Genomic DNA, 21,378 nt, shown 5'->3' on the forward strand with positions numbered 1-21,378 from the left:
GGTAGAGTTAGGTGCACCGGAGACGAGGAGGGTGAGGAAGCCGATAGTCGGCCATGGATGCGTTGAGAGAGAGAAGGAGGGGGAGGGGGAGTAAGAGAGAGAGGTGCAGCAGAATAGGGGGTGGAGAAGGACAGGTGTAAGGAAGATTGATTGGCCATAAGATCAAATTAAAGGGATGAGATCAATTGATCCCTAGGCTCTGTTGGGGCTAGCTCAGGAGAGGATCCAAGTCCTTAAATAATTTAGTGAAATCATTTCTTGAGATGACAACACCCTACATTATGTAAAATTCAGATCTTGACAAAAAATGATACTTTTTCAATTTAAAGACCAAACCTACAATTAAGTCATACTCCAAGGACCCATGCTGTAATTATTTCTGTCTATAAGGAAAAACAAACCGTTGACAGTTATACACGTGGCGACCATTCCGCGCCTCCATCTCATTGCGTTCCAGTTATTGTGTATTTGGGATGCTTCCCCTCACACACACACCGTTTGCAGCAGCAGTAAAACCCTAATCGAGCATCTGCTCCAAATCGCCAGATTCTGACGCTGCCGTTCTAATTGCTTCTGCAAGTGAGTTCATATTTCTTGAAAGAATGGAGCTTTTGGTTTAATTTTTGCCCCTAAATCTTCAATTTCTGAACGCTGCAATTTTTTTATGTTTTTTTGTAATTCAGGTATTTGTTAATGGGAGAACTGGTGAGGTGATTTCTGAAATTCTTGGTTTTGATAGCTGGTTTGAGAAATTATGGAGGTAATGGAACGTGAAGATGTCGCCGGTGTCCGTTGTCGAAAGGGATTGGATGGGTGTGGGGATAGTGAACTGGAGAATAGGAGCAAGAGAGCTGAGGAGAGGTGTGTGGAGTTAGAGTTGGAGATTGTAAAGAGAGATTGTGAGTATGCAGCTCTGGAGGCCGAGTTTCGGGCATTGGAGCGCGAAAAGATTGCGATTGAAGAAGAGATCAAGGCTTTGAGGAGGGAGAGTGGTGGAGATGAAAAGAAGAAAAATCGTGGGGGAGAAAAAGGGGAGGGAATTGGTGATCTGACGGAGGAGAACGGGGAGGAAGACAAGGTCTGTCAGCTAATGGTTGAGATTAAAGCATTGGAGTGTGAGAAGAAAAAGGCTGAAAGCGAGTTTGAGGCTTGGAAGCAAAAGTTCAAGGAACTGGAATCGTTGGTCTTGAAAGGCGGGGAATTGCCGTTGGATAGATGGATGAAGGTGGCAGGGGTAGGATCGCTAAATGTGGATTCTCTTGAAGACAGCGGGACTGTGCAGTTGAATAAAGGGATTAAACTTGACGATGAATTGCAAGTTGAAGGTGGCTTGGAGTATTCCAGAGACAAGGATATGGCTGTGGATCGGGTGGATGTTGGCTCTACACGTCCCCCCCTCGGTAAAGAGATCGGAAATTTGCAGTCAGCAGGTATGAAGTAAAGTACATTACTCACCTATATACTATGGTAGTTTAGCATCTACTTTAGTATGTGGTTCTGCTACCTTCCTTGAATAAATAGTTTGACGAAATTAATGTATCGGTAGTCAAGCTGTGTATGAATATGAGTCAATTTTTATCCAAATTTCTGAATTAATACGGTCATTAGCGGCACAGAAGTGCTCATATTGGTTTAGTTTGACTCATATAACTGCTTTGAAGTAGTGTGAATGCAACTTTTGTTTGTCTTTCCTATAAAGAAAATTAATTTTTTTACATGTCTTACCAAAGCGATGCATTTATTTTCCTTGAAGAAAATTCACATTACACTACTTAGTCTATATATGATTTCATGTTTCTTAAACGAATGTATTTAATCTTTACACGACAATATGTAACAGTAGGTTTCAAAATCTATGGCAGGCACTCTGTGCAATGACACACCGTGTAAGCATTGGGATGGTATTAAGGGAGAGAATAAACGTGTCTGTGTGCAGTCTGATATGAAATATTCTACCAGCAGACAAGCTAGGAAACGGTTGGAATTCGACAAAGAGGGGAATCCTTGCAAGAAGATGGCTCCATGTACGCCTGGTGGTGGCATACCTTCTTCTCTCACTATCGTCAATATTAGTGATAGTGATGATGAACTTTTGCCTGCAAATAATCAGGAAAGCAGAAAGGTCTGCATTTCGTCGGGTTCAGTATTAGGAGAAACTGGGGGTTGTGAAAAAGATATGACTACCAAAATATGTGCTGAGGAAGATGTTGATAACATCAATGAGGGCCTGCTTGCCTCAAAACCCAAAAGAAAGCGTGCTCTTAATATTGTTACCAGTGACTCGGAAAGTAGTGATGATGATATTCCTATCGGACAACTCAAGAAAATGCATCTTAAGGAAATTATACATGACAAAGTAGGATCTGATCTCAATGACAGCTCAGTGACTGCTACTGTGTCTGAGGTTGACAATGCCATGGGTACTGTTAGTCCTCCCAGGCGGCGTCTCGTTAGGTTGAGAAAATGTGGGGCACAAAAAGACTATTCAGCTCAGACAAGTGAAACTAAATATGATCGAGAAAATCTTGCAAATGAGGATGTTGAAGATGATGATGTGGAAGAGTCTGGGTCGGAAAGTGAAGGTGAAAGCTTGGGTGGATTTATTGTTGAAGATGATTCTGCTGTTTCTGATGGTCATGATGCTTCTACAAAGTCAGAAGGTTCCTCAGATGATGATGTGGACTTTGATGAGATTCTGTCCAAATTTCAGAGGAACAAAGATCAGAAATCGAAGTGGGAATTTGAGGCAGACATGCTGTCTGCATTTGGTAAGGATCCAGAGCTGTGCATGAAAGCTGTATGTGCTCTTTATCGACAGCAGACTTCTGAAGAACAGTATACCAAGGGATCATTGTGCACCAATAGTCGTGGTTTTAGCAAGTTCGATGCTCTCAAGTAAGAATTTGTTTTTGTGATTTATGCGATATTAGGATTTAACTTAATTGTTTCTACAATCTACGTGTTTCTTCAAATATATTGCTGCTGATGTTCTGTTCTCCCCATGTTACAGGGGATCTTTATTGGCTGAGTTTCTCACTAACGGAGACCCGAACGGAGATCTCAAGAGAACTGTGAAGGAGTTGCAGGCATATGACCCAAGGGGCATTGAAACGTGTAGGACATTGGCGAGTCGTTACTCTAAGCAACTGTTCGAGATCTACAAGAACAAAGAGGATCCTCTCTTTCTACCATTTTGATGGGAGATATTACCAGTCCAGATCCTCTGCCAGAAGTACTTCCAGGGTTTCCAAATGCTTGTAAACATCTAGGTCCTTTTGGTTTCAATTTATCACGGTTGTATTTGTATATAACATCTAATTAGGAACATCTGAAGCATTAGGTCACTTATGTTCTTAACGTCGGATGTTTTGTGTCCACGTCTGCATTTACCTAAATCAATTAAGAAATGTAATTCTCGTTTGAGAGATTCATCCGTTGGGCAGCTCTCTCATTTACCTAAATCAATTAAGAAATGTAATTGTCTTGTAAACATCTAGGTCCACGTCTGCATTTACCTATAAAATTTGGGTCCGCCACATCAGTAGCCTGACAGAAGATTTCTCCCATTTTCCGGGTGAGAATCCTCTCTGGATCCTCTAATTACGTATGTTCATCGTACATCGTGCGGTCAGAAATCATTGTAATTTTTTTTTATTTAAAATTGAATATAAACCATACCTGATAAAAATTGACCGCATAATGTACGATAAACAGATGTAATTGAAGGATCTCCGGAATCCTCACAAAGAGGATTTAGAGAGGATTCTCATTACGATTGTGCTATTGTTTGTGTGCACCTGCGTGACTACATGCTTACAAAATTTCCTCCTCGTGGGAGATGGGCAGCTGCCACGTAGCAGACAAGCCCTTGGAAATATGGAAAACGAGATTGTAGTTGGTGACCAGATGCAACTACTCCAACAACTCATTAGATCTTGCTCCTTGCCCTTATTTAAAAAAAAAAAAAAAATCAATGACTTTATTACGACAATTTATCTTTTTAAGGTTGGAAGGATTAATGTCTATTTAGCCTCTCTATGTCGATCATCATGTAATTCGCTAGTTTCATGAATCGAACTCAAGACGTGTCATGTAATACGGACTTCAAAATTACCCCCAACCAGTCTATCATTTCGTGATGATTTTGCTCCTTGCCTTGGTCACTAATAAATTTTCCAAGAAAATGAACCGTTCTGAATATTAAATTAGGATTCCACCATTGGCCCTTCTCCTTATAAAAGGCCACCTATTATGTATGTCATAAATCCCGTACGATATGGAGTCATCAGTTACTAGTTTTCAAGTGGTCAGAAGAGGAAGAGCAGAGCAAAAGGGGGAGAAATCTGGTGTGTTCTTTAAAATGCCATTGCACTATCCAACGTATTCCAAATCCGACTACGAAACCATGCCGGAAGGGAAGCTCGACCGCCTTCTGTCGGAATACGGTCTTCCGGTTGTCGGAAGTGTGGAGAAGAAGAGGAGGTTTGCCATGGGAGCCTTCCTTTGGCCTCGTTTAATTAGTAGCTAGCTAGTTCTTGCTAGCTTCCACAGCATTAATAAAATTAAGGGTCTAGCAAGCTAGCTAAACTTGTCTCTGTTGTTTTCTCTGTCTTGTGAGACTTGAAACATGTATCTAGCTAAGCTAGCTGATGATCTCTGATAATGTAGTGTGTTTTATATATGCTTCTGCTGGTTACTGGCTATCTCTCGACCTATTCGGCTACTCTGCAATCCTTAATTTGATTGCTCTCGTCTCTAACGTGGTGTTCATGATTTTTCGATGCTCGTCTTCCAAGATACAACGAATTTCCGCTCTTGTGACAGTAGCACTCCAAACCACAAGAACCTACATCGTTTCTAATACATCAATTTTATAGGGTAGCAAATAAAGGGCCGGAGAAGTGTGAGGTTATGGACTAATTGGTGAGACCAAAATAACAAAAATACGAATATCGTTTACTACTGATCATGTAATACAGATGTCCGAATCCAAGAATTTCTCCTTCGAATGATAAATACTCTAGCAAAACATTATTAGAAATCTAGATAACAGGGCAAACGCAATACAGTCTGTCTCAAAATTATCCAACACCAAACCTAAACACACAAACAAACCGATTTAAATTTAGCAAAATTATTAAGGAAAAATGGAAATGAAAGGTAGCATGGGTAGGTGGATCCCTACAGATGCGGGTTGGCCCCACACTTCGCCATGCATGCACAATATTTGGCCATAAAAGCAGAACGTTGTTGATCCAGAATCTCCCTACCCTTGGGCCTCCCTTTAAGCCATTTGATTAGTCTCTTAATTTATTTGTTAATCGTGATTAGCTTTTCTCTCCCTCTCTCTGTAGGTTAACGTTGGTGTTGATCTCTTCTTGTTTGCAGGAGGAGATCTTCAAACGTTAAACAAAGAGAAGAGGTGGAAAGGGAGAAAAAATGGCGGCGATGAACTCGTCATCTTTTGGTGTGGTTGCAATTATTGCCACCTTTTACGCTATCGTTTTGCCTGTGGCTCGTGCGACCAGCTTGGCTCCGGCACCGGCATCGGCATTAACAAGCGATGGTAACCTCTCTTACATTTCTATCTTCGCATTGGTGACAATGACATGTTTGTGTTATGTTTAATTTGTTTTTAGTTTTTTTCATTGATCCCATTTTTAACAAAAACCTTTTTGGATTGCTTTTTGGTATCTAAAAGCCTTTTTGGGGTTTTCAAATAACCAAAAACGCTTTGACAACGTTCAACATAAAATACTAAGGACATGCCTTGGGCGTGATTTTAAAAAGTTAATAGCACCTTTAGTTATCGAAAGTGCTTTTAACAATTTTCGACGTAAAAAGTTAATATTGTTTTTAAATCAATAAGCTCTCATATGGTTTTGGGGTTAACATATGGAAAGCAATTGCTATGTACTTTGTTCAGGATTACCTTTTTATTAAAATTTTGGATCTGCTTTTAATAAAAGCTTAAATACTTATAAGCATAAATACTTTTTAAATAAACATTTTCAAACGTTACATCTTTAATTCTATGAGTATTTTCTGGTGTTTTTTAGATAAGCACTTATAACTAATGAATTTTATTGTTAATTACTTTATTTTTGTATTGTGCAATTTGCAGGGACAACAATAGACCAAGGGATAGCATACGCTCTAATGCTGCTGGCATTAGTGCTCACATATCTCATCCACTAAATTGTACCATCCGATGATCGATGATGATAGAGATGGAGGGAAACGGACGGTGCAAGATCAAGCAAGGATAATGTAAAATCAATTTGCAAATTGGATAAGAGTACATTTATTTGAGGATTTATTGCGAATTTGGTCAGGTTCTTGTTTAATATTCTTCCATGTATATTGGTTCTCCAACGTTAAATTTACTTCATTAATTAGTATATTAATTTGTAAATTTCTTGTTTTTGTTCGGTTTAATATGACCAAAAGAAAATACTGGATGTAGTCATATTGGTTAAAACAAATGTGCTCTCCACATACACCTAAATGACAAATCTTTCTTCCAGCACTTGTAGTTTAAAGTAAAAAATCACTTGTAGAAAAGTAACGAAAAAGAAAAAGCGTTACCTCACTATTAAAAGCACTTGTTCTTGCACTAGGTTTGTTACATCAACTTAGAAGCATTGAATTTAAAATTACTTTTAAGTCGTTGATGCGCCGCCTTGACTTTTTAATAAAAATTTCAACGTACTTCTAACAAAAGCACTTGTGAGGAACGAGCTTTCTACATGCTCATTTGGAAGTGATTTTAAAATGATTGAAAGCTCATTTGGTTAAAGTGTGAGTTCCAAAAGCACTTTTAAGTGCTTCCTTCAAAAAGCACCATTTATGTGCTTTTTGCATAAAGCACTTCAAATAGTTTTCCAGAATTCACTTACATTTTCACTAAAAATTAATTCTAAAAGCACTCATCAAATGCGCTTTCAATCATTTTAAAATCACTTCTCAACGAGCCCTACAACAATCCCGAACCAGTTCAATATCTTCATTGCAAACTAGGGATCAAGAGAAAATTTTAGAGAAACGGCATAACTTGATTAACTGAGATGAACTCTCAGAAAAAATTTGGACAAATAAGCAGAACCTAAACGTTAAAATGTCTGCTCAAAACTGAGTACAAAGTAAACATCCAAAACTAGAGGAAAAATCTATTGTATCTGCAAAACTTGTAGCTGATCTTCCGTATCAAAATCGTTTCCTCATCTTTTGCAACGTTTCAGGACGCCGCATCAAAGGAGACACAATCGAAGGATCATAAAAAAGGAGGAAAAATGGATCTGCCCCACTATCATGAAGCTTCATACCGCTGATGGAGAACATACTTCACAACTTCGTAGAAGGAAACCACAATCCCAACAGAAGGGCCTGCGCGGCCAACACGAGGGCCAACTCCTGTGAACAATCCCTTCAAACCTCCACCCCTGTACCAGAATACAGCATTATGTAAGTGTAATTCCTAGGAAAGATCGAAATGAATAATCGGAAAATTTATAGATTAGAGGGATACCTCCAAATCTCCATTAGTGTTTGCCGTGTTGTCATTTTCATTGCCCTGACTGGATCATTCTGATTTTTTATTCCAAAACAGATGTAGATTAAGAGCAGGGTAAATATATACAAAAAGAAAGTATAATAATTTTCCCCAGAAATGCAGTTTCAGTAGAATTGTTTATAAGCATCACATGTTCATCATAAGAAGTTCCTGCTTATCAAGTGATCCGTTCGGAACAGAACACAGAGAAGCAAATTACCTCTATCTGCCTTCGGGTTTTTGCAACATCCAACGGACATGTAGCTGCAGCAGCAAGGCTTCCTGCAACAAAAGCAGCGGAAAAATTTGCCCAAAGGATATTGAGTGCGCTGGCTTCATCACCCACCAGACCAAGAAGTTTTCTCCTGAGCTGTTCAGACAGAAATAAGAATTTGTTAAAGCACGTAAAGATACAAAAGAATAAGCAATCGGAAGAATGAATCCTTACTGGCTCAAGGGTTGCCCAACAGATTCCTGAGAAGGGAACATCACGAGCAAGCTGTGCTCCCAAACCGGTCCACAGGACGCGATAACCTTGCACTGATAAAAGAGAGACTATATCAAAATCATCAACTTCAAAAAAATAATAAGTGAAGCCAAAGCAGCAAACGTCATAAAAAAAAAAAAGTATAATAAGTGATGACTCAAATCGTCACTTATTTCACTTCAGGTCTTAATTTGTGTTCATGGACAAGTTAATGCAGGAGTGATTCTATTTAAACTAAAAAATTTGCTCCGTAATTCCCCCAAGTTATTTCATAAAATTTTAACCTCTACAAATTGAAGGGGAAAAAAAAAAATACTTCTCTGCCAAATTTCTGAAAGTTCAAAAAGAGAGGATGAAAAAATGGATCTGAGAAACGCAGGAAAAAATGGACTTACAGTTGCTCTGCACATGACTTGTCGTCTTGACATGAGAGATGACACCAAATAAAGTCTTCAAAACACCAGGAGGCTTCCCGCCATTCTGTATCACTTTGAATGCCTATTAAAAAAATTTGATAAATTAAAATAAATAAAAGTAGGAGAAGCCTCCACAACTAGGCTCTGAAAGCCAGACCAAACTTTGCCAAAACAAATCTGAGAAAACATCTATAACATGAAAGTAGAACAAGATTAAGCTTATTATGAAGTTCTAAACTTCTAAGTTACCTGCATGCGAGTTCTAGCAAGTTCAATAGGATAGCAAGTTACACAAGCTAATGAGCGTGCCAAAGAGCCGGCAACTAGCGGGACATAAGCTGTCATGCTTGGTGCATTATGGGCAGTGAATTCCTCTAACTGATTGCGAAACACATCATAGCACGGTAGATAAATTCCCACCTGATTAAACAAAAGGCGAGTCACATAAACGAAAGATTAATGGCATGCCCAAGAGGAAACCCAACTAAGACCTGATAACATTAAAAACTTACTGTTGGAACAGCGAGGGCTAACCCTGCATTTGTGCCTCTCCATAGCCTTGCAAATCCTTCCTGCAATTTCAATCTCCAAAGTCAAAATCACAGGCAAGAACAGTGGAGATGAAGGTGACTACTTAGACAGGCATGGATAAGCACTATGCAAACATGTCATGTTTTACGAACAGGAATTAACAAAGCAATATAATCACGAACAAATAAGCAGGTGCACACTTTTAACTACAGTTCACTTTTCATGAACATTTGACATCACTAATACATCTAAAACAACGCAGCAAAACCCGCCCACCTGTCTAATTATTTTGTAGAAGACATCCAATGTGCCCTTGTACTGAAAACAATCCGGAGGACATATTGAAACAGTGCCTTGAATTCCAGCCCGAGTGCATGATGGTGAACACCTTAGATCCGCAAACATCTGAGCACACAAAAAATAAACTAACAATAGTGAAAAAAGGAGAACAACATTATTTCCGCTAAATCAACTGAAAATAAATGGGGGGAAAAAAGAGAAGAAAAATCCAAGCGGCTGAACTGAAACTGTCAAACAGAAATATTACATATCTTAGCCTCTCGGGTAATTTGAATAACCTTGGGAAAATGCCTACATGTAATTACTCATACTCACAATACCACACATAACATTAAATCTGTCAGCTAATTGAAGAAACCAAGAGATTATAAGGTTTCATGCTGAGACACCAATGCAAGTAATAAACACAACTTATTGCATGATCAAGTAGTAAACTCTATCAAACCACCATATGCGAGATATGCAGACGATTTCATTTCGGATTACAGTAACACCGCCATAACAACAGAAGCAAACAGAATAAGGGTTACGAATCTAAATTTAGGACATAGAATTAAGGCGTTCATACCATGCTTGGTCCGAAATATGCCATCCGACTAATGACATTACTTAGTGGATGCGAGTAAGGAGCCCCAGCTGCCTGCGCTTGCAACCTCGTCTGCAACAGCATATAAACACAACAATTGCTCAGTCCATGTTTCCAAATCACTAAAACAACCAAAAATTTGATCATAGTCTTTCGCAAAATTTTTAAACTTGGAGCTAACGGAAGACTTGGCGAGCCAACCCCACTTAGTGGGGTAAAGTTTTGATTGTTGTTGTTGTGTTTTTAAAACCCCATATACCAAAAATACCCAAAATTCAACATTTCAGTTCTTCCCCTGCTACTAAATTGTAATGAATCCTAAAATAAATAAATTGAAAATCAAATGCAATGAATGTTGGTTTCGTTTTACACTTTCTTCTCACTTTCTCGGAAACCAAACAGACTACAAAAACAAATCAAAGGGCATACCTTTACAACATCCAGCGGATTAACAATAATCGCCGATAAAAATGCTGCCCCCGCCGCCGAGAAAGCTCGCTCGGCAACTCCCAATTGCCAGTCCGACGTTATGGGAAGCTGCGCGGCAGAGAACTCAGCCCCATCTCTAACCGTAGCGGTTGATTCCGGGCCCGACAAATCTACACCGGCAATCCCAACCGAGTGCGTTTGCTCCGTGCTCATCCATGGATTCTGGGCTCGCTCCAACTCCACCATCTTATTCGCCGCTCTCTCTCTCTCTGATCAGTATTGACCCAACAAAATTGAATTATTTTTGTTTTTAAATGAGAAATAGGAAATAAGAGAGAGAGAGAGAGAGAGAGAGAGAGAGAGAGAGAGAGAGAGTGCAGTAAACAAATGGCTTACCAGAAAGTAAGGCGCGCAAGAGGAGGGAGGGAGGCAGGGAGAGAGAGAGAGAGAGGGAGAAGAAGCGTATCAGCGGCGTGGAGTTTGTAAAGGCCACGTTTGGCAGCGTTTGTGAGAGCGACTAATTTTTGGCAGTAAAACCTACATGTGAAAATATTTACCTATACATTTTGAAATAAAGAAAAAAAAGTGTTCGCAACCTTCTCATTTTGGGAGAATTTTTAGTTGTGACGGAAATATAAGTGATACATCACGTGTTTTAATAGAAGTGGTGATAAATTTTATTTTTTAAGTTATTAACTTTTTAGCACACATATCTCACCATTTGTATAGTAACACGTGGTATACCATCCCGTGTACCAGTCACATTGAAAAATCTCTCCTCATTTTGACATTTTCACTGTTATTCATGGCATAAGGAGAAGCCCTTCGAAATAGGGATGTGATTAGAAGGGATATGAGATGGATTGTGGATTATGGTCAAGACGTTTGGTTTGGGATCCGTCTTTGGGTTTTTCCTTATCCCTTATTTCATCTTGTTCCTGAGGATCAGAGAAGTAATATGGATTGGAGCTTGAAGGTAAGTGATATTATTGAAGATTACTGTTGGGACCAAACTAAACCAAGTTTTGAGTTGTTGACATAGTTAAAAGGATTTGCAATGTGACCATTCCTGGTCACACAACGACGGATAGATTAATGCGGGGAGCCTCTTCTAATGGAGAGTTTTCAATTAAAACTGCAATTTGGTTGCAAAAAAGAGAGTAGACATCATATTAAGTGACACCCCATGACCATAATTTTGTTAAATTAAATTTTGGTGGCTCTGTTGTGCAGGAGAAATCGGCTGTAGGCTTTGTTATTAGGAATGAACATGGTGATAAACCATCCAGCCCGCCAAGAGGAAATTCAAATATTTCCTCTGGCCAACAGAAGCCGCAACAACCGCAACAGCAGCCGCAACAAATGCAAGAACATTTAAAAGATGCTGATAAGTCCTAGCTGTGACTTATCTGATTTTTGTATTTTGGATTAATCCATTTATTACTTGTAATTATCACTTGTATTATCTGTTTATTATACAAGAGTTTGTTCTACATCAAACTCTCTTTTGTAATCTCTATATAAGGATGAATATACAGAAGGGATAGTTATCCGAGCATAAATATACTCAACCTTTATTTTCTATCTCATGGCAATATGATCGGTGCTGGAGCGTTTAATCTCGATGGGGCTACCATTAATGAAGCGGAGGCGAAGGCTTCAAGGAGGGCCTTAAGCATGCAAAACGAAAGGGTTTTAAAAAATCATGGTGGAAGGTAACTCTAAACTTGTTATTTAGGCGGCCCAAGGCTTGTGCGAGATCTCCTGGAACCTCATTTCTATGGTTGAAGATATCAGGTGGTTAGTTTCTAACTTCGTTGACATCCAGTTGACGCACATTTTTAGAGAGGCAAATTTTGTGGTGGATGATTTTTCTTATCAGGGTCTCCATGTCCAAAATGATCATTGTTTTGGGAGTTCTGTATCCCTTTATTTGCTAGGGCGACTTTTGATTTGGATAATTTTGGAATTGGCTGTACTCATGGTTTCTCTCTTTAATGAAGCCTTTTATTCCTATAAAAAAAATAAGGAGAAGTGAGAAGTTGATATAAGAAGGCAAGTGATAATATTGTTAGCAGTTCTCAAAGAAAAATAGACATTTATTAGGTGACGAGCATTTAAGTGATGATGTCGTTAACATTAGGTGACACGTTAGCTCTGAATTCTCTAATGTATCCTTTCTAGCTAGGTTATGCTCTAAATTTCCCCGGCTAAAAGGGATCGATTTAGAGATTTAGAGCTTCATAAGTGAGAGAAAAAATTGCTTAATCCAAGTTTACATAATCACTTAACGCCAATGACCTAACTTATCTCCAAATTTCAATATGTGAAGTAATTGTTTGAAATATTTTAAGAGGTTGGAACCGGAAATCACCCTTAAAAATTGGGAGGGATCTGTAGTTTTAGTATTAGTAAACAGAATTACTAAGTGGCTGGTTATCAATAGTTTTTTTTCCCCCGAAGCTGGTTATCAATAGTTAAGACTTTAAAAATTATATACGCAAACAAAATAATAAATTCGATACTGTGTTGGTCATTCTTTGTATAGAATAAATAATTCGATAAAACTCTAATATAAAGACAATATTTTTGACCAAAAATAATTTTATATTACTAAGAACGCGAGTCTACACATGTTAAAAAATTAAAGAATTAGACGAATCGGACTAATTAGCGTTTAGTTGTTGAATCATTATGATAACTTTACTCTCTTAACTATATAAGACTGTCAGAATAAACTAAAAACTCAAAAATAGTGTAAGATAAACAGTTTTAATTATGATACTTTTATGATCAAAATATGTTAGGTACAGCGGAATAAACGAAAAAATGTGTAATTATTTATTTTATTTTGTTTTTAGAAGGAAGGTAGATATTTTATTTCCTACGCTTTGTCCTGATTTTGGTGGAGGCAAACAAGGTCTTGATGTTTGTTCGAGAGATTGGGACGTTGAATAAATTTCTTCGAGAGATTTTCAGTGTGCCTGAAATATAGCTTGAAACACAGGTCAAAATAAATGGCACCAAGTAAAGCTACACTTTTTTCTTTCCACATTTAGTATTTGATTCTTGAGAACAAAAAAAGAAAACTTTTAATTTTGTTCTTCTTGATCCAGTAGTATTTACTATTTAAAATTTGGGAACGGCAAGTGGTGAATTGACTTGGTAGATTTTTTTTTTTTTTTTTTTTACAAATGACTTGATAGTTAGGGTTTTTATTTTTTACTCACTGAATTTTGTCTTCTCAATTTTTTTTTTTGTTTAGTATATTAGTGTAGAATATTGTTTGTACTTAAAAAAAACTTGAAAATAGAAATGGCATATATGTAAAATGAAAAATTAACAAATATGATAATTGGAGCGTGGAATCTGGATTGGGAATACCAATTTCGCAATGAAAAATCTCATTCCAAATCTTATGTTTTCAGTGCAGTGACATATTGGTCATAAAATTTGAGCTCACGTGTTACGGTTTTACAAAACGAAAGCTAAGTGTCATGAATCATGATTTTGTATGAACATATATGTGTGTGTGTGTGTAGTTTTATAGAACTTCATAATATTCCAATAAGAAAAACATCTGTGTTGCTAACAATTAATCAATTAGCCATAAGTACATGTATAGCCACCTTAAGTTCACAGCCAGGGTCTGATGTCCTTTAAAAAGGTCTCTTCCATGTCGCTTTTTTAATTTTTTTGACATGTGTCATGACTCATACCACTTAATCTCAACTTAATTCTGTTAATTTTTAATAAGCTAGAGTTAAGTAGTATAACACGTGTCAAAAAAATGAAGGAGTCGACACAAATGCGACACCATTTGGGAACAGCAGACCTGCTGTAGTCAAGGGGCGGATACGATCCACCTTGGAGCAAGGTGGGCTGACATCAAGCTTAGAAATTATACATGAAAGAGCTAAGTGTTAAATTTTAAAAATCCGATATGCCTTTGGGAGTTGTCCTCAACGAATTGCCTTTATGAAGACTGGACAGAGAAGCTGTTATTGAGAATGAGTCTGATATTGATGGAAGGAAGGACTTTGTATAGGCTTTTAAAAGGTTGGGTTACTCTTCATATTGTCAATTGGTTTTATGATGGAACCCCAACTTTCTTCATGGTATCAGAGCAGGTTGTCCCACGTGTGAAGCCAAATGACCACACACACTCCACGTCAACTTGTTGTGTTGTCCACGTGTTAGGCTTGAAAATTCACCACACATAAGGGGGCATGTTGAGAATGAGTCCTACATTGACGGGTGGAAAGACTTTGCATGGGCTTATCAGAAGTTGGGCTTATTCCTCATATTGCCAATTAATTTTATGGTGGAACCCTAAATTTATTCAGCTGCCAGCCTCATACCTTTATATGTATTGTTATAGGTATCTTTATCTTTCAATAGGCTCATCATGACATCTATCGACATACTCACTCAAAAGTTAATGATATCAGTTGACATACACTCTTGAAAGCTGTTGACATATGTCGATAGACATGCAATATAATTTAGCAAATGGTCTTAGGCCTACCAATGTTAATGTTCCATAAAATGTCAATTTACATGCTTTTATAAAAAAATTTGTCCGCTGCGCATACTATTTTTATTGACAACCCCCACCCCCAATAATACTTCTTAGGATTACAACCTCGTTTTTTACTCAAAGATGTAAAGCATATTCGACCAAATTCACAAAGGACAATGATCATACAATACAAAATTGTCAAACAATATAATGTTCATGAAGAATGATAGTAACTCCGCTGAAAGACAGAGACAGCCACAGATTTAGCATAATTTCAAGATAGTTACCATCCACATTCCAGAGGACAATTACAAAATTAATAGCTAGCTACCTAGCAGCTTGCTTACAAAGCCCAGAAAATTGATGGGTTAATTTGTCTAGGAAGTTGAAGATAATTTGATCTCCTTGGATGCCACAATATTCAAAAGAAATGTTCTAAAAGACGCTAGGCGCTAGTCTTATGATGGGTTGGGGTTTACTGCTTAGACGGCTAGACGGACTAGTTGGTTTAGATCAATTATAAGTGTTTAATGCTTAAAGGATATATAATTACATTGAGATACATAAATTGTAAAATAGAATGACACATAAATTACAAAGTATTAGAACATAATGTAAAATAAAAATTATTTATTTTCTGTCTAAGTGAGAGTTGCGACTTAACGGCTCGGGGCAAGTTAGGCGGTCTAAGAGGGCCGCTCTTTCCTAAATTTCAAACATCCAGAGATTACTCGAGGGTGGTGACCAGCAATCTAGTAGCTAGGCGAGAATTTTTAGAACAGTGAGTATAACACATCAATCATGTTTTATACTCCTGTTAATACGTAGAAGGATTCTGGTACAGCCATACCATGTGTTTAATTAGTCAAATTGTGGCTATGATTTTTTTCTTCAAACGATAGATTTTGTTAGATTAGGTGTTAGATTAGCCACAAGAGTTCGAACCTACGCCGTCATGCAAGAGCTCAACTCCTTTCCACCACTGTGGCCATGATTGTTGGAAGATATCAAGTTTTGTCATTGATTAACCCATAATCTTAATTATAATAAACCATTTTATTACAAAGTCACAAAGCATAAAGCACATATGTGGAATATCCTTGATACGTACCCTCTGATTTCTTGTAGTTCTCCTCAAAACCTAGGTATAAACGTCTCCCTGTAATACTTCGTACAAATGAACGCCTATATATAAAATCATTACCACCCACGTCTACACCAGCAGCAAACACGCAACAAACAGTCGAGTATAAGGCCCCAGTTTTGAATTACTAAAATGGCCTTAGCCGTGCTGCATGCACTGGACTCAGCCAGAACACAATGGTACCACGTAACGGCTATTGTCATAGCCGGAATGGGTTTCTTCACGGACGCTTACGACCTCTTTTGCATCTCCACCATCTCCAAACTCCTTGGCCGCCTTTACTACTACAAGCCTGGCACCGGAAACCCGGGGAAGCTCCCACAGGACGTCAACAACTTCGTGATAGGTGTTGCCCTAGTCGGAACCCTATCGGGTCAGCTCGTATTCGGGTGGCTCGGTGACAAACTAGGCCGAAAGAAGGTCTACGGGATAACCCTAATCATAATGGTTATTTGTGCCATTTGCTCCGGCCTATCATTTGGCTCCTCAGCGGGCTCTGTTATGACAACCTTGTGCTTCTTCAGGTTTTGGTTAGGGTTTGGTATCGGCGGCGATTACCCTCTCTCTGCCACGATTATGTCTGAATACGCCAACAAAATGACTCGTGGGAGGTTTATAGCAGCGGTGTTTGCGATGCAGGGTGTCGGAATCATTTTTGCCGGGTTGGTGTCTATGATATTGTCGAAAATCTTCCTCGACCTGTATCCTGCACCGGCATTCAACGCCATCCCTGTGGATTATTCGCATGTAATGTCCACGCAGCCACAGGCGGACTATCTGTGGCGGATTGTGCTTATGCTTGGAGCTTTTCCCGCACTTGTCACTTTCTACTGGAGGATGAAAATGCCTGAAACAGGTCGGTACACCGCCTTGATTGAAGGCAACGCCAAACAAGCAGCTTCTGACATGGGTAGGGTCTTGGATATCGAAATCCAAGATGAACAAGATAAGTTGGCCCAGTTCAAGGCTGCCAATGATTACTCATTATTCTCCGGAGAGTTCGTTAGGCGTCACGGAAAACACCTAATTGGTACGTACCCTTCATATATACTCGCTTTTTTACCTCGTAACTAAAAACATCAACTGTATACCAAATACTGTAAATAATTAGTAAAATGATACTGTTTATATCCAACTAGATATGTTAATTAGATAAAACATTGGATTCGTATATTTTTAGGTTAAGAATTTACATAGAATATTTCTCTAGCTAGTTATCTTATCGGTCTGACGTTTGCTATATGCCTCAGGTACAACAACTACTTGGTTCTTGTTGGATATCGCCTTTTACAGCCAAAACTTAACACAAAAGGACATTTTCCCAGTGATGGGTCTCACTCAAAAGAACGTCGAGGTTAACGCGCTTCGAGAAATGTTCGAGACCTCTCGAGCAATGCTTGTAGTTGCGTTTTTGGGCACCTTCCCTGGTTACTGGTTCACCGTCTTCTTCATCGAGAAACTTGGCAGGTTCAAGATCCAACTTTTGGGATTCTTCATGATGTCTTTGTTCATGGGCATCATAGGCTACAAATATGACGACGTCAAGAACAACAAGTACATGTTTGCAACCTTATACGGCCTCACTTTTTTCTTTGCCAACTTTGGCCCCAACAGCACCACGTTTGTGCTTCCGGCTGAGCTGTTTCCGACTAGGGTTAGATCCACGTGTCACGCATTGAGTGCGGCGGCAGGGAAGGCCGGGGCCATGGTGGGGGCATTTGGGGTGCAAAACTATACTTTAAAGGGTGAAGTGAAGGAAATTAGGAAGGCTATGATATTCTTGGCTGTCACAAACATGCTTGGGTTTTTCTTCACATTCTTGGTCACTGAGACCAAAGGCCGGTCCTTGGAGGAGATCTCCGGAGAGGATGGTAGCAGTGATCGCAAAGCCGGAACACAGATGACTGGTGCCAATACATCAGCGACAACAAGGACGACGTACTAGGTAGTTAATTAAAGAGTTTGATTAGCTAGCAAAGCGTTACTATTCAGTTAGAAAATAATATATATCAAATAAATGAGCTCGAGCAAAGTTGTGGTCATTTGCTCGGATATCCATGCCTTAGCAATACCAATAAGAGCTGCTATAAGTGTTCCGATCGAACTTTGAAGTCGAAGAAAACAAAATTTGATCGATGTTATAGCAAGAAGAAAGAAAAATAAAAAAGTTTTGAGTTTGGGTGAGGTTTGTATTTGTTTATTTTCTTTCTTTTATTTGAACTTCTCATGTAACATACAAGAAATGAAAATGAAGATGTGCGTATATGTTTACTGCTGTATATTTTGATAAAAGACTGTAGTTTTTTTTAGATATATATATGTACCTAAGAAAATAATGTTAATGGCCGCAATCAAGCAAATTTACAACTTACAAAGTATTGAACTCAAAATCTTCCGTTATTTTCTTTAGAGAGCTGTTGCCCGCACTTTACTGCTAGCCACCTGTCGTGGTATAAAATCATGTTCAATGATTGAAAAATTAAAATTATAAATAGAAGTTCTGATTTTATTGATTAGATAAGTGTGCAAGAGATTGGGATAAAGAAAATAATTGGATCGCACCATAAATTATTTGTCACGTAAATTTTATTTGACAACCATATGAACAATTATATAAACGTAGTATCAAATGCGTGGACAATATACGGATTGTAATTTTGTCGATATATTTGTTGGCATCCCTATTATATCAAACTAGTTACTCTGTTTTTGTCCAAAGGTAGATATCAAACTAGTAGGTCTAGCTCAAAATTTTCACTAATAAGAGTGAAGAAATTACTAGGGAGTTTTGGGTGCATTTGTTTCACCTCCTTAGGAGGGAATGGTTTGGACTAGCTTAAATAGAACTATAATATTGTGTTTGGTATGTCCTCAGAGTAAAATAAGTGGGACTCGCCTCAACTACGAGGCCCTCCGGGGTTCGCTAAAGTAGGCTATCGAATCCCAAGCTTTCGCTTGGTATTAAGGGGGTCTAGAAAATAAGCGGATGTTTGGCTTCCTGCTGCCCTGAGAAATTTGCAGGTTGGGTTGGATATTAAAATTGGGGAAAACAAAAAAGGGTTAAGTTTTTGGGACATATTTGACAGTTTGAAAATGAGGAAAGATTGAAAATCAATGGAAAGATGAGTTTGAAAGTTCGAAAAATCAGTGATTTTTATCTGGCTTCTTCTAATTCATATGAATGGTAATTCAATAGAAAGTTGAGTTCCCAATTGAAAAATTCCAAGGGTTTTCAGCTGGGCTTTTGGGTTCCATTGATTTATTGGAAAGGTTTGTTTTTGGGGTGAGAGAGCGTAAAATTTGAGGGTTCAAATCACGTTTTTGAGAGAATGTAAATTTTGGTTGCTAGCTGTGGTTGGATTTTGCAGAAAATTTTGATGTTGGGTTCAATTTCATTGCATTAGAAAATTGGGAGTTTTAACGAAACACTTCTGGTATTGTTCACTTTTAATGAAAAACCACATTTTTACATTTCCCTGGTACTATTCACTACACCTTTATTTGTCATTTTTTCATTAAAACTAAAGTTTTTTTTTGGACTTTTCATTAGTTTTCTTTAGAAAATTATGGAGAAAGTTTTGTTAACAAAACCTTTTTTTTCCTTTTTGTCCTTATTTTACTTCTTAATCCGACTCTGCACCAAACGCTTCACTAAGTCAATTCAGCTTAGTCTAGTCTAAGCCAGTCCACCTTAATCTATCAAGCTAGTTCAGTCCGAGATAGTCTAGTGCAACAAACGTACCCTTTATGTTTGTATTTCACACAACATAGTTTTGGGTTCGATTTCTAGCGCTAGCGGATTACACCATAGTGATCAAGGAGGGTGAAATATTTCTATCAATTTTTTCAATCCCCGAAAAGGTCAACTGTTGTGGTTAAGCCATTAGCTGATTATTTAAAATAAAAAAAAATAGAACTTATACATGTAGCTGTAAGAGAATTTTTATGTGTCGGGAACATGACATGTACACCAAATATCATATTACAAATGATAAGATACTTGAAATTCCAACTACTTGTATTACCAGGCTGTGTTCCCAAGAGATTTTTCAAAGTGACCAAAACACGGGATAGCAAACCACGTGTCACTATACAAAATGTGGAATATGTGTAATAAAAATTTAATAACTTAAAAATTAAACTTCCCAACATTTATATAATAATACGTGGTGTATCTCTTGTGTTTCCACGTGCCGTGCCAGATAACAAACCTGAATCGCTTAAGGCGGACCACACCCTGAAAAATTGAATTGAACTGAAAACCCCAGAAATACAGTTTGGTTTCTTCTCCCCAAATTTCCCTCCATGAAATGGGTCATGGAAGTCAAAAGGCTCGTGTATTCTTTAGTTCTATATATGTACCTAAGAAAATAATTTTATATTTGCGGCCATAGTCAACTAGATTCACAGTTTACAAAATATCGAATCTAGGATCTTCATTATGTTCTTTAGCAAGCTTTTGTCTGCACTTTTCCATTGGGCACTTGTTGTGGTACCAAATAATGTTCAATGATTGAAAAACTACCATCATAGGTACTCAAGATATTGTGTTTGGAGAGGTGGATAGATGGGACTACTAGTTGCTCGATCAGGACCCTAGTTTTATTGCGAGCCAAAAACTATAGGCGCAATTCCCCTTTGACTCGATCTTAAATTGACTTATGAAATTTTCTACCAGAGCTGCAGAACTAACGACTCTATTAGAAAGTAGAATTACCAATTCTTACACGAATTTTCAAGGAGATGAGATCGGTCGAGTGGTTTGCGTTAGAGATGAGATTGCGACGTTTATGGATTTTTAAAAGAAAATTAATTGGACCACACCATAAATTACTTGTCACGTAAATTTCAATTGACAACCATATGAACAATTATATAAACGAAGTATCATATATGTGTGAGCAATATGCGGAAAGTAATTTTATCGATGTATTTGTTGGCATCATATTATGTCAAACTAGTTAGTCTTTTTTTTTTTTTTTGTCGAAAGGTACCATATCAAACTAGATACTTGGTCTAGCTCAAAATTTTCACTAATATAAGAGTGACAGAAATTATTAGGGAATTTTATGTTTGTATTTCATACAGCATTGTCTTGGATTCTCTTTCTAGCACTGATGAATTATACGATGGTGGTTAGGAAGACTGAAATACCTCTGATAATTTTTTAGCCCCTGAAAACATATTGTAGAACTTTATACATGTAGTTGGGAGACAATTTTTATGTGCTGGGAACAAAACCTAATACACCAAATGTTATAATACAAACAATAAGATACTTGAACAAAATTCTAACTACTTATATTATCAGGCCGTGTTTTGGTATACTGATTTTTTTTTTATTAGTGCTGGCACCACGTTAAAAGCCACGTGGCGCGCTTTACTAACGGCAGATAACAAACCCGAATCGC

At 38.0% G+C, this 21,378-nt stretch overlaps 4 protein-coding genes across 6 annotated transcripts; 3 read left to right on the plus strand and 1 right to left on the minus strand.

The window, feature by feature from the left end:
* Positions 1 to 417: 417 nt before the first annotated feature.
* LOC103948061 lies at positions 418 to 3,357 on the plus strand. Of its 3 annotated transcripts, none has more exons than XM_009359055.3 (4): positions 418 to 579; positions 684 to 1,430; positions 1,863 to 2,895; positions 3,011 to 3,357. In XM_009359055.3, exons 2-4 carry the CDS (start codon positions 755 to 757, stop codon positions 3,195 to 3,197), a joined length of 1,896 nt encoding a protein of 631 aa, XP_009357330.2. In that variant the 5' UTR covers positions 418 to 579; positions 684 to 754; the 3' UTR covers positions 3,198 to 3,357. The 3 variants fall into 3 exon arrangements, with proteins under 3 accessions (XP_009357330.2, XP_018503185.2, XP_048421502.1); XM_018647669.2 differs by having other exon boundaries at positions 452 to 579; positions 740 to 1,430; XM_048565545.1 differs by lacking the exon at positions 418 to 579 and having other exon boundaries at positions 586 to 1,430.
* Positions 3,358 to 5,288: 1,931 nt separating this feature from the next.
* On the plus strand, positions 5,289 to 6,515 carry LOC103958168 (arabinogalactan protein 41-like). The gene is made up of 2 exons (XM_009370411.2): positions 5,289 to 5,566; positions 6,125 to 6,515. The coding sequence occupies exons 1-2, from the start codon at positions 5,440 to 5,442 to the stop codon at positions 6,196 to 6,198; spliced, it is 201 nt and encodes a 66-aa protein (XP_009368686.1). The 5' UTR covers positions 5,289 to 5,439; the 3' UTR covers positions 6,199 to 6,515.
* A 535-nt stretch (positions 6,516 to 7,050) lies between these two features.
* LOC103948063 (mitochondrial carrier protein MTM1-like) lies at positions 7,051 to 10,821 on the minus strand. The gene is made up of 11 exons (XM_048565540.1): positions 10,698 to 10,821; positions 10,302 to 10,570; positions 9,855 to 9,944; positions 9,263 to 9,391; positions 8,968 to 9,027; positions 8,705 to 8,875; positions 8,435 to 8,537; positions 8,001 to 8,092; positions 7,773 to 7,922; positions 7,529 to 7,587; positions 7,051 to 7,442 (listed from the first exon to the last, which is right to left on the minus strand). Exons 2-11 carry the CDS (start codon positions 10,545 to 10,547, stop codon positions 7,310 to 7,312), a joined length of 1,233 nt encoding a protein of 410 aa, XP_048421497.1. The 5' UTR covers positions 10,548 to 10,570; positions 10,698 to 10,821; the 3' UTR covers positions 7,051 to 7,309.
* Positions 10,822 to 16,096: 5,275 nt separating this feature from the next.
* On the plus strand, positions 16,097 to 17,912 carry LOC103958245 (low affinity inorganic phosphate transporter 4-like). The gene is made up of 2 exons (XM_048565865.1): positions 16,097 to 16,997; positions 17,218 to 17,912. Exons 1-2 carry the CDS (start codon positions 16,100 to 16,102, stop codon positions 17,910 to 17,912), a joined length of 1,593 nt encoding a protein of 530 aa, XP_048421822.1. The 5' UTR covers positions 16,097 to 16,099.
* The last annotated feature ends 3,466 nt before the right edge of the window (positions 17,913 to 21,378 follow it).

The sequence above is a fragment of a genome, unplaced genomic scaffold (assembly GCF_019419815.1).
Source record: "Pyrus x bretschneideri cultivar Hongxiangsu unplaced genomic scaffold, Pyrus_bretschneideri_v1 Contig4, whole genome shotgun sequence".
Taxonomy (NCBI): Eukaryota; Viridiplantae; Streptophyta; class Magnoliopsida; order Rosales; family Rosaceae; genus Pyrus; species Pyrus x bretschneideri.